Source organism: Stenella coeruleoalba (assembly GCF_951394435.1).
Source record: "Stenella coeruleoalba genome assembly, chromosome: 19".
NCBI lineage: Eukaryota > Metazoa > Chordata > Mammalia > Artiodactyla > Delphinidae > Stenella > Stenella coeruleoalba.
The window spans coordinates 46,621,052-46,634,443 of record NC_137165.1 but is presented as its reverse complement, the minus strand read 5'-3'; the positions used below and the strand labels follow the sequence as shown (position 1 = coordinate 46,634,443).

The following is a 13,392-nucleotide window of genomic DNA, read 5'->3' as shown; positions in this document are numbered from 1 at the left end:
TTCTGCTGAGAAATCAGCTGTTAACCTTATGGGAGTTCCCTTGTATGTTATTTGTCGTTTTTCCCTTGCTGCTTTCAATAATTTTTCTTTGTTTTTAATTTTTGCCAATTTGATTACTGTGTGTCTCGGCGTGTTTCTCCTTGGGTTTATACTGTATGGGACTCTCTGCGCTTCCTGGACTTGGGTGGCTATTTCCTTTCCCATGTTAGGGAAGTTTTCGACTATAATCTCTTCAAATGTTTTCTCTGGTTCTTTCTCTCTCTCTTCTCCTTCTGGGACCCCTATAATGCGAATGTTGTTGCGTTTAATGTTGTCCCAGAGGTCTCTTGGGCTGTCTTCATTTCTTTTCATTCTTTTTTCTTTATTCTGTTCCACAGCACTGAATTCCACCATTCTGTCTTCCAGGTCATTTATCCGTTCTTCTGCCTCAGTTATTCTGCTATTGACTCCTTCTAATGTAGTTTTCATTTCAGTTATTGTATTGTTCATCTCTGTTTCTTTCTAGGTCTTTGTTAAACATTTCTTGCATCTTCTCAATCTTTGCCTCCATTCTTTTTCTGAGGTCCTGGATCATCTTCACTATCATTATTCTGAATTCTTTTTCTGGAAGGTTGCCTATCTCCACTTTAGTTGTTTTTCTGGGGTTTTATCTTGTTCCTTCATCTGGTACATAGCCCTCTGCCTTTTCATCTTGTCTATCTTTCTGTGAATGTGGTTTTTGTTCCACAGGCTGCAGGATTGTAGTTCTTCTTGCTTCTGCTGTCTGCCCTCTCGTGGATGAGGCTATCTAAGAGGCTTATGTAAGTGTCCTGATGGGAGGGACTGGTGGTGGGTAGAGCTCAGATTTCTGTCTCTTGCTTTCAGTTTATTATGGGTGTGATTACCACCAGCATTATATAGTAAAAACTAATACTTGTAAATACATGTATATGACACTATGCTAGTGTTTTTACCAGTACTATGACATTTCTTTCCAAATATAATTATGTAATAGATAAATGCTGTTATTATCATCCCTATAGTAAGAAGCTTCACTGAAGATTTTTGTTTTCTCAGGTCTAAAAGAAAGTCACCTTGACTTTCCTAAGAGGTTAAATTTTGGAGTATTAAAGGTTGCTCTCTTCACCTGGAGATAATCAGGGTAGCTGCAGTTAAGTGTGAGCTGGTTACTCTATTTTCAGAAAAGGAGTATGATCAAAACCTTTTAGGGGGTGGGGCCCCCAGGAGACACTAAAGGCAGCTACCCTTAGAAGGGTGAGCAGTGGCCAGCTGTATTATTCTGGAAAAAAGATGTAACGAGATCCTTTGTGCTTTAAGAATTGACTAGGAGGGGCCACCTGACCCCTGGCTGTGTGGATCCCTGGGGAGAGAAAGGAAGCAGAGGTTCCAAATCTATGAGGGCAAGGGCCTACCCAAATCTGAGAAGCCTTGGAGGACAGCTAATCCAAAGTATCCAGCTCTAAGAACTGTAACCCTGGAAATCCATGCAAGGCATCACTGAAGCTGGACCAAGCCCTGGGAAGCCGATTGTCCTCCCTGGAAAATCCTCGGCAGCCCACCCGGGAACCTGGATTTGTAGTACTGCAAGGTTTGATGGACTGTGTAGGACGCTGTCAACAGTGACACCATGTGGCAGTGAGAAGCAAAGGCAGGAGCAGGCTAAGCCTCCAGGGTCTCCAAGGTGGACCAAGTCCGAATGACCCCCTTCCTCCCTCCTGTTTAGGATTCACTGTTCCACAGAGCACTGGGGCCATGAGGTGGGGTTTGCAGATATGAGACCACTACAGACCTGATGCAGCTGATCCCAAGACACTGAAACGACTGAAGATTCCCAGATGAGGCAACTCCATACTCTTCTTTCTAACTTATTTCCCCAAGTGCTCAATTCAGAAAAGTGAATAATTTCTATTACTCACATGATGAGAGAGCAGTGGCTAGTATATTTAGTAGGAAAATTGAAGCAGAGAAGGTCATTTTGGAGGGCTGCTGTTTTGCAAAATCAAACGGGGTATTTCCAAGCTCCCCCCGGGAAGCCTTCCTTGATCCTGAGTTAGGTGTTCTCCTAAGGGCCTGTACTTCCCCATTCATAGCATTTAAGGTGCAATTGTGCTTTCCTGTTGACGTGCTCTAGCTTGTAGCAGCAGGGACAGTATTTTGTTCACCATTGTATCCCTGCTGCTTTGTATGTGTTGAAACCAAAGGATTATATTATAGCTAATCCATAACCCAGACTCAGGAAAGGTCTGGCAAGAATGAGACAGTTTTTTCACTTTGATGCCTGATGCTGTGTTCTTTCTATCTGGTGTCTTCAATTTGGAAGGCTGTGGACCTGTATCTGGAAGTCTGGACTTTAGTTTTGAAGGCAAGTCAGAAAGGCTGCTTCCTGAACTAATGCACCACCTGCCCTGGGCTGTTTGGTTATGCTACCAACTTGACATTCTTTTCATAGAGATTGTTCTCAAAGTGCAACTATGTGACTTAATAAAAACTTTCAGCAGTGACACAGAAGAGAAATACTTTCAGAGGTCATAAAATCACTTTTACTTTTTATCATTTCCAACATTTCAGTAACCCATACATGACTGATTTTGGAGAAAAGACCTGGTTTTACAATCCTTCATATCTTCTCTAGCGGGTGAATATAATCTTTCCAAAGAACAGAGAAGGAAGCTCAATCATATAGTGAACATTGTCACAGGAGGAGTCCTCCTGAAGCTTAAAGGGAAGTTTGCAGACATATAAAAATACATACTTCTTTATGTAAAAGGAGAATAAACATTGGAACTCTAACCTAAGAGCTTGTACAGGTAAAAAAAAATTAATATGTTTAATGTGAACTCACAGATGATTTACTCTATAATGGATTATGAAAAGGAATTCAGAGATGCTTGGAGCTCAATTTCATGGAAGAACTCTACCTTCCATTTCAGGGACAGAACACTGGGCTAGGAAAGCTGCATGTCTGACCCAGTGTGGAATTTCTTGTGATTTGTATACTCCTCTATGGCACACAATAGATGGTTAGTGAGTTGAAGCCTAACCAGACACTGAGCCTTAATGATGTCATCAAGCTCAGCTCTGGGAGCCAGCATTCCAGAACCCCAGGCTAGGAGAGCACAGGAATGTGTAGGCGGGGGAATCAGGTTCTGATTCCTCGCCCTTTGTTTGGTATTGACTCCCTTCAAACTCCAGTCCCCAGACTAAGAAATTGGTTCCCACTTAGTCATGAGGAAACCATGAGAAATGAGTTGTATTTCAGAGATATTTCTGGCTATCTCTTCAGTCTGATGTTTGGGAGCAAAGGGCAGTGGGAATGGGGGTGACAAGGCACAGGCAGGATCTTCTTTTCTGAATCTGAGAGTGGACTGGTAAATCACACAGCAAGGAGCAAGAGGCCCTCTCACCAGTTAACACTGAGACTGAATTCCTACTCAGAGGAGCGGAGCTTGTGGGTGGATTGGATCCACAGGACATGAGGGCCTGTTTCAGGACACAAAGGATAATGTCTCTTCCTTTCTCTTCTACTCCCTCTTCCCTCTCTCAGGAAACCCCAGTAGTAGAGGGTGCCTTCAACCAAATAGCTGTTTCTAACTAACAGTTCTGTGCGATGTGCTTTTCTGCTTGTTGAACAGCAAACTGGCTTTCCTCCTCTTTGTTCTTCTCCTTCTGCCTATAGGGCAAGTTCCTCCTCTCTATCTTGCAGGGCCGATAGTTCAAATACAGTGCTATGATGATTACGCCCACTCCAAGGATGACAATAGTAATGACGAAGATGGTGGAACTGACTCCTTCATCCAGTCCTGCCCAAGCACAGAAGACAGAGAATTGGGAGTGATCGAGGGCAGGAGAATCGCCCCACCCCAGCCCACAAGGCCCATTTGTCAGTCTCACCCTCCCCAGCCCACCGAAATCTTTCTTCTTTCCATGTTTGTTTAAGAATCCCAGCCCCTGGGGGATTTCCATCCTGGGCCTGGCAGCAGGGGAGCTGCAGTCACCTTGAACAATGACAGCAATGTCTTTGCTGACAGAGCCCAGCGGTTAGTGGCTGTGCAGCAGTAGGTTCTAGAGTGGCCCTGGGTTGCCTTCTGTGGCACTTCAAGGTCAAAGATCGTTCCATTCCAGGTACACGACAAGATTGGTGTCGGGTTTCCCTTTGGGACACAGGCAAGCATCTGCTCCATCCCTTCCAACCAGGTCTGATTGCGAGGGCAACCAGATTCCTCTAATCGTGGCTTGTCTGGAAAAACAGGTCCCCAGAGGGGCCAGCTCAGGGCGCCACATTCCCTTGTCTCCATCATGCTCGGCTCCCTGTCCCTCCCCTAATCCAGACGCTGTGTCTCCTCCACCCAATAGCTTTCTTTCCCAAGGGGAGGACCATCAGTTCCCTGCTTTGAGCTACTCTTTTCCCTCCTTGGACGAGACTGAGATGCAGCACAGGGCATTTTAATGGATTAAGACTAAATGAACTGAACTGCTTGGTCAATGATGGCCCTGGGGTCCCTGCTTCCCATCTTTGCTTCTCAGTGAGTGAGAACATGGGTAGGGGTGAACCCAGAGACAACGATTTTTCTGCTTTTCAAAATACAAGTTTTTATGAGGAAATTTCCCTCCTCAGCATAGGCTCCAACTATCACTTCCTATGTTCTCAGCCTTTGGCCCTCAACTAATACTGCCTGATCACTTTAACCACTTTTTCTTTTCTCTTCCTGGTTTCCCCCTAGGGTTCTCCCTACTCACTTTCCTAGGGGTAAGGTAAGCTTGAAGAGCTTTAATTTTATTTTCTCCTTTTTTTTTTTAAATGAGAAAAAGGTGGCAACTCTAATAATGAAGCTGCTGGCCAAGATCTCTGGAAATGGAACACTAATCATCCTTGTTTTGACAAGAAAGATCAGGCTTCTACTCACATAAGACATGGAGTTGGATCACAGTGGTTTTGCTCAACCGCTGACCCTGAACCTCCAAAGAGGCCTCACAGGAGAAATTTCGGCCATCATCTTCCTCCCTGGCGGTAAGTAAAAGCCAGGCAGGCTCCCCAGGGGCAGGGAGATCTGGGGCTCCCTGAAGCCGACAAGTAGGGCTGGGTGATGTTAATACATGCCCTGAGCAGGTCACGTTAATTTCTGTCCCTGCCAATGGGTGTAATTCTTCTATCTCCAGGATTGGCAGAGGGAAGCCTATAAAGAAAGGAAAAAGGGAATGAAACATATTTCTCAAAACTGACAGCCACTTCTGTGCTCTTGCTGCTGGTGGCACCCCTCGGGCAGGCGGAGAGCAGGGGAAAGGCTCTGGATACCGTTACTGCTTCTGTGCTGACTGGCGGGAGCGACGAGATGCTGTGGGAATTTGCGAGCTTCTCCTGTAACAAGTGCCGCATGCACATATCTGGCTATGCCTCTGCTGCAAGGATAGCGAGATGTCTTTTCATCTTACACATTTCCTCCTCACTTCAAATCATTGTTCCTAGGAATAAGTTCAAGCATTCAGAATCACTCTGTAAGTATGATGGCCTAAGGAAACAGGGTGAAGGCTAGATAGAACTACTGCCTCAGCGCATCCCTGCGCTTAGAGAAAGATGAAAACTAATGTTCACTTTGGAGTATACCTAGCAAAGATTAGTAGGGAAATTTGCAGTTGAATCACCAAGGCTTTACTGTGGACATTTTCAATGGCAGAGAACTGTCAAGGGAAGGGAAGAGGCAGGTCACTTACTATAGACTCTCTTGTTGGCTCTCTTGTTTTGTGTTCCATCGGACCCAGAGATACAAGGCAAGACAGCTCCTGATCACCAGTCTCCATGGCCCGAACACTGGCATTGGCCCATACTGTGTCTCCCTCCCAGGAGAGGAAGGGCCTAAGCTCCTGGTCTCCCAGGAACATGCGGATCATTACCTCTTCAGCTGGGAACACCCTAGCCACCTCACAGCTCATGGTCTCTGCCATCCCAGCTTCCAGAAGTGAAGAGACCCAGATTTGGGGGCTCTGAGAGAATTCTGCCAAGAAATGAGGAAAAGGAAAGAAAGGAGAAAAGCCATGATAAATCACATGTCATATAGGACCCCACAATGTAGGGAGTGGGGCTAGAAGCTCTCTGTCCCTCACAGTGAGTTTAAAACTCAAGTCAAGGTGGAGCTCAATTACCCTTACACCCTCATCCTAAACACTATGGGAAATGAGGGCCAAAGGCCAAGGTAAGCTGAGGAAACTGAGCCCCAGGATTCCATCCACACCTGGGCTCTGACTCACCAAAGATTCGGAGCACCTTGAGGGCTGAGCTGCTGCAAAAGAGCCCTCCACCATGTGAACTCAGGTCCAGTTCTGCATGGCAGGAGAAATTGCACCTGTCATCCTCCCTTTGGGCTTTGACACTGATGGTGACCTCAGCTCTTTGGGAGGCCACAGCCAAGCTCCTAAAATTCTTTCTATGTAGTTCTTGGTTATCCTGGAGAAGGGTAAGGGTGAGGTTTTCCAGGGGTGTGACACTGGGCACGTGGCATGTCACTGTAAAGGCGTCATCCACAGCCACCCATTCAGGCTGCAGCTCCATGATCACTTGCGCTGGTGGCTCTTTAAGACAGAAAGGTGGGCTTGATGAGAGAAAGATACTCAACTCTCCAGAAAGAACTAGTATAGGACAGGAAGCCTGTGACAGAAGGTGACCACTACTCTTAAACCATCTGATGAACAGTGTCAGCTTTCTGCCCTAGATGAGATGAGTTAGCCTTCTTCGTCCCATCAAAGGTGGGTAAAGCCAAGAAATGTTAACTGGTGAGGGGCCCCCTGCTTTGATAGTTGCTGCCATTCTGGAGAGCTTTTCTCTCTTACCAGAGGTGCTTCAGAGGCACGAGCAACTTCTGAGGAGCTTCTTACCGTCACACGAAAACGACACCCTAGCTAACCAAGCTCTGACACCCCAGAGATCACACTTATTCTTATGGATACATCTTTGCCAATGCTATTTGCCTACCTGAGAGAGGCTCCTCGCCCATTCCCATCACTTCAAAACCTAACCATTTGCAGGAATGAAGCTCAAGGGCCTCCTTTTCTGTGGAGACTTCTCCAGCTGCCCCAGCCTACAAAGACCCCGCTTTCCCTAATCCCTGTTTATTCTAAAAATTTGTGACAAATAATTCAACAATGATTTTATATTTTTTTGATAACTTATAAATTAGCATCATTAGCAAATGCCTCCTGTATTTGAACATATTCTCAAAAGCACAGATGTCTGGATGCGCTCTATGGTCTGCTCCTCATTTAAAGGCCTACACCAAAGGGAAAGAGAAATAATTGGCTCTAGAATCCCTACAGTAGGACAGAAATCTTTATTAAGGGCCACAATTCTCTCCCCTAAAATAAGTCTCTTTCTAATTATTCCCTAAAGAAGGCACAGTCATGTTCCCCCACTCTTCCCTTCCTCCCCAGCCCTCAGCCCCACTCACGGTACACAGTGACGCCAAGGCTTTTGTCCTTTTGGATCCCTGCACAAGAGAAGAAGCACTGCAGGATGGAATTCTGTGTGACGTCTTCCAGGAGAAACTCCTTCCACTGAGGCCCTTTGCCCACCTGGGTTTTCTTTAATAAAGTCTCAATTCCACTGGGTCCCAGGTCTGGACAGGTGGTGCTGCAGTTGACCATTAGGGACTGCCCATACTTTACACGGGCCTGATGTGGCCAAACAGAAACCCCAAATAGGTCTTCTGCAGCCCCTGAAAAGGTCAACCACATATGCCAAAGACTCTGGTGAGGACCACAAGACCCAAGAAAGAAAATACAGAGCCTATTCTATCTAGTTACAGGTTAGAGAATAGGAAACCTACCCTGAATAAAAAGGTACAGGGGACAAACAAGAAAAAGACCCTTAAGGAACAAGTTAGAATCCTGACTCTACCACCATTCCCTCCTCTCAACATCTTTCTTGGGATCTCGATTTCTCTAATAGTGTCACCATGGAAACTATGGCGTTGCTAAAAATCATGCCCAGGAAACCATTCTCTTCCTAAACTTCCAGAAATCTTGGAAACTTCCAGAATTGGCTGCTGAGGGCCCTCATGGGGTAAGTAGACCCCTGGAAAAAAAGAGCTTTGTTACTTATACCTCAAAGCAGTGTTTCTCAAATTATGGTCTAAGAATTGCCTTCACCAGAATTATGCTGGAATGCTTGTAGATTGCAGATTCCAGCTCCACCTCAGACTGAATGATTAAGAATTTGTGAAGGCAGGACCTGGAAACACTCAAGGGAACAAAACAAGCACTCCTGGTGACCTTTGTGCACACCAAATTATGGGAACCACTGGTATAAACGTGACTCCCAGGGTCACTCATTTCCATGGAACTTTTCACCTCCTCTTCTCAAAGTGAGACTATTCCATTTTGCTTTGGTGCTAAGGCAACAGATGTTTTTGGATGCTTAAGAGTTTAGTCTGTTAGGGAACTCTTCTCAGGAACAGTGAGAGAGACATCAGGTAAGTTTTAAATGTCTGATATAGGTGAGGGGCACAGTGTCCCGAAAACGTCCCTTACCGGTCCCCTTTAGCTATTCCATGTCCACCATCTACTTCATCTCCCAAATACTAGTCCCTTCTGGGAATACACAGCTCTTGCAGCAATGTTACCCACTAAGGCTCCAGTTCCTTTCTTGCCATCTGGAGAACTCGCTCTTCACAACTGCACTATGGGCCCTGTCCTATCGAGATCCTATTGTAGCTCATCGTGACATAAAAGATGGCAACAAAGAAGTAAAAATATTCCCGAGAGCAGAATAGGACAGTCCAGGGGCAGCAGGGAGCCAAGCAGAGAAGGTATATTTCTTAGAGAGGGTTTTTTCTGATGGTCTATTATCCTGTCCCTTAATGTGGGTTTTCCCAGTTACAAGCCGGAAACACCTATGATTCTGTGTCCTAGATCCAAGAAATAGGACTCTCTCCCAAGGGTCCAGATGAGTGAATACTAAAGTGTCACCCCACTCAGGATTTCCTAACCTCTTTCTCATTGACCTGTGCCCTGGCACATACTAGCTAAAGAAACTTTCCCAAATAGCCTCACCTGGGCAAGGAATCAGGGCCAGCAGGGCCCAGACACCAAACAGTAGCATTTCCATCCTTATGAGAAGGGCCAAAAGTTGGAGAGAAAGAAAGGAGACAGCAATGCTGGAGAAAGTGACAAAAAAAGAGAAAAAGGATATAGGAAATTCTTTCTTTGATACTGTTCAAAGTTAGCTCCTTCCCTAAAAGCTTGCATGGTCTGGAGAAATTGTAGCAAGAGTATCAGTGGTATGGAGGTACGAAAAGAAATTCTTGCATCTATTTCAGTTTGGTTTATGTGCATAGCAAAAAGACATAGGAAAATATGAGAAATAATGAAGGAGATATGAAATTAAGTGAGATTCCTATATAAGCTTGTATTGCACTTACCTGTTTACATGTTTGCCTCTGTTTGAGTCAATAGAAGATGGCTGTTAGCATAGACATATGAAAAGTGAGGTTTAGAGAGATGAAATTTGGCAGTGTTTATCTGGCAGTCCAGTGGAAAGTGACCCTGAATCTAGAAAACATGTTCACTCAAGTCCTGTTCTCTTATGGGAGAAATGCTTCTTCAGGACTCTCTCTTCATGACCTCTATGAAATATCCCTCAAGATAATCCATCTCTTTCTGATCTACCTCCAGGTTCACCAAGCAACATTTGGATTACTACTTTGGCTTAGTTAAATCTTAAGTGTCCACTTCTTTTCTCTGCCAATCCATACCAAGTTTTTCTTTCAAAACCCCATTCAAGCAAATTTCTTCTAAGAAAGGACTTTCTTGACTAATCCTATCCCACTTCATAATCCCTCACTTATTACACATTATCTGTACCTCACTTTATGCCAAACACGATTTCTGAAGCTATGTATATTAAAATGTAATTCACCTCAGTGCATTATTTTAATGATGTAATCATTACTGTACTAGGAATTCTTTAAGAACAAGAGATAATACTTTCATCATCTTGCATCTCCAGCACCTAGCACAGTGCCTAGCATATTATGGATATTCCATAAATGAGTGACTATCCTCTAATTCTCCATTTTAATTTTCATACACTGGGTTGTGTACAAGTCTACCTTTACTTGTATGCTGGTCTGAAAGAGAGTTGTTTTTTTTTTTTTGGTCTTTTTTATACACGCATAAAACAATAGGCATATCAAAATTTACACTCCCAAGTAAATGCTACCATTCAAAACAATCACTTTGGGAGGCTATAAATTTAATCCAGTGATGACACTATTATTCAAAACATTTTTGGGAAGTGATTTAGAACTGGCTTTTAAGCTACATAAGAAATATCAGTCTCTTTATTAAGCTATTCTGTTGGGTTGGCCAAAAAGTACCTTTGGTTTTTAAGTAAAAATAAAAGACACATTTTTCATTTTTACCAAGAACTTTGTTGAACAATGTATTCACCCTTTTGTTCCAATACCTTCTGCCATTTTTCAGGCAACTTCATAATTCCATCTCCCCAAAACTTTTTATCTTTTTGAGCAAAGAACTGTTCCAGGTGCCTTTTACAGTCTTCCAGGGAATTGAATTTTCTTCAATTAAGAGGATTTTGTAAAGACCAAAATAAATAGAAATCCGAAGGTGCAATGTCTGGTGAATACGGCAGATGAATCAGAACTTCCCAGCCAAGCTGTAACGGTTTTTGCCTGGTCATCAAGGAAACATGCAGTCTTGCCTTATCCTGATGGAAGATTATGCATTTTCTGTTGACTAATTCTGGACGCTTTTCGTCGAGTGCGGCTTTCAGTTGGTCTAACTGGGATGGAATTAATCATTTGGTTTTCCAGAAGGAGCTCATAATAGAGGACTCCCTCCCAATCCCACCGTATACACAACATCACCTTCTTTGGATGAAGACCGGACTTTGGTGTGGTTGGTAGTGGTTCATTTCGCCTGCCCCACGATCTCTTCTGTTCCACATTATTGTACAGTATCCACTTTTCATCTCCTCTCACAACTTGTTTTAAAAACAGAACATTTTCATTACGTTTAAGTAGAGAATTGCATGCATAAATATGGTCAAGAAGGTTTTTTTCACTTATGTGGAACCCAAACATCAAAGCAATTCGCATAACCAAGCTGGTGCAAATGATTTTCAACCCTGATTTGGATATTTTGAGTATGTGGGCTATCTCCTGCATGGTTTAACGTTGATTGTTCTCAATTAATGTCTCGATTTGATCACTATCAACTTCATCTGGTCTACCTGACCATGGAGCAGCGTCCAGCGAGAAATCTCCAGCACGACACTTTGCAAACCACTTTTGATACTTTCAATCAGTCTCAGTACGTTCTCCATACACTGCACAAATCTTTTCTTGCATTTCGCTTGCGTTTTTACTTTTCTTGAAATAATAAAGCATAATATGCCAAAAATGTTGCTTTTTTCTTCCATCTTCAATACTAAAAGGCTACACAAAAATTCACCAACTTTGATAAGTCTTTTTTTAAATGCACGCTGATATTGACAGCTGTCACATACAATCTAACATAATTGTTTCCAATGAAGTTAAAGACAACTAAGTGCTACTAGAGCCATCTTACGGTTAAAAAAACCAACGAACCTTTTGGCCAACCCAATATTATTCTTTGGACAAAAGTGATATTACTCAGTCACCTTATTCCCCAAACTTAGCTCTGAGTAACTTACATCTCTTTCAAAGGAAGACCTCCTAACATGAAGAGATTCTAAATAAAGTAACCTCAGACTCTGAAGGGCATTTCAAAACAAGTGTTTTGAGTAACAACAGCTCTGCTGAAAAGAGTACAAAAGCCCCAATTGGGACTACTTACATTCATACATTCTTTCAGCAAACAATTATCGAGCCAGGCTTGTAGTAAGGTGTTGAAGTTACCAAGATTTATCCTATGACATAGGAATTCCTGGTAGTTGGAGGGAAAGACAAATGTAAATACAATTAACAATATACTGTGCCGAATGTTATCATAAATATTGAGAGGGAGTAAAATGAGAATTAAATGAGTTAATTCAAGTGTTCAGTCCAACTATTGGCACCTAAGTCTTCAATAAATGTGATGATGGTGATTGTGCTGTTCTTTGATGCTGCTGATAATGACAAGCAAATTGATCAGGGAGCATTGAGGAGGGAATCATTACTTCTCTCTGAAGGAGTTGAGACGGTCTCTCAGAAAGGTCCCCTTTGAGCTGCATTTTCTATTATGTGCAGAAGTCTGTTAAAGCATGAAGTGATATGGAGAAGAGGTCAGGCCAGGCTTATTTGAGAAAATTAGAGAAGTTCATCCTCGTTTTCCCTGTGGCATGTTATGATCAGGTACTGAAACATGAAATTTTATATTCATTTTCTTAATGAAAAAGAAAGTGGCATCCCTAATGGGAAACAGTTTTTAAATCTTGAAATCCCTTTTGCTCACTCTGTAGACTATACCTAAATTAAAGGTTTAAACTGTCGGCTCTTCTAGGCCTGTACTCCAGCCACTAAAGGGTTGCAGGGAGAGTGGTGGGCAATGAGGGGAGGGTGGCAAACATGCATGTGCTGTTGGATGGCTTTGGCTGTGTAGCCGAACTGGACTTCCTGTCAGAGTTTGGGATGCTCACCATCCATTTACATCCCAGGGGTTCTTGCAGTTTCTTACACACACCTGAGTCACATCCCACCCTTTGAACACTGTCTCTTCGCTATGCCTGGAATTTGCTTCCTCATTCCTGAACACTCTTTCACCCAGTTCAATGTGTCTTTTCAACGAAGCCCACTGTGACCAGCACTTTTCAACCCCGGGTGCCCAGGCCGCACCCCAGCACACCCTCGGTCGATGCTGCTGCTTTCTTTTCCCCCAGCAGCACCACCTTCTACCACACTCCCCCTGACCCCTTAGGCCTGGGAGTCTGGTCTACTTCCGGCCTGGACTGTAAGCCCCATGAGGGCAGGGCCTTTTTCACTGATGGATCCCAAGCACCCAGAATGGCTGTAGGTGTTCAACGACTATAAACGAATGAATTAATGAACTAGATAAATTATTTACAAATCTTTGAGCGAGGGGCTGCACCCACCCCTCGGATACAGAGCCCAGTCAGTTGTGGCTCGGCAGGAGTTTCCCGTGCAGTGTGTACACAACGTGGCTCTGAGCCCAACAGGCCATGAAGCCTTTTAAAGGTGGTTGGTATTTTACATTTTTTAACTATGTGGGGGAAATACTTCAATGAGTGATCCTCAAAAATTCCGGAGTGTGAGGAGGTGAAGCCCACCAGGAGGCCAGACCCCCACAGATTTGACAGGAAAGCTGGGAGAAGACCCCAGCATGAATCTAAGCAAAGAAAACAAGACCCAAGTTCTCACTGAGGGCCGCTCGTTGCTGCCCCACCCGCTCCTCGCCTCGCCC

The 13,392-nt window shown here is 43.9% G+C and overlaps 1 protein-coding gene across 1 annotated transcript; it reads right to left on the bottom strand.

Annotated features, from left to right (window-relative positions):
* Window positions 1-3,591: 3,591 nt before the first annotated feature.
* Window positions 3,592-9,094, bottom strand: LOC307177802 (intercellular adhesion molecule 5-like; the record flags this gene model as incomplete). The annotated part of the gene is given in 8 exon segments (XM_079905232.1): window positions 3,592-3,800; window positions 3,996-4,040; window positions 4,043-4,237; window positions 4,905-5,174; window positions 5,706-5,990; window positions 6,244-6,564; window positions 7,437-7,703; window positions 9,040-9,094. Coding segments are annotated over 8 exon segments (1,647 nt in total).
* Between the last annotated feature and the right edge of the window lie 4,298 nt (window positions 9,095-13,392).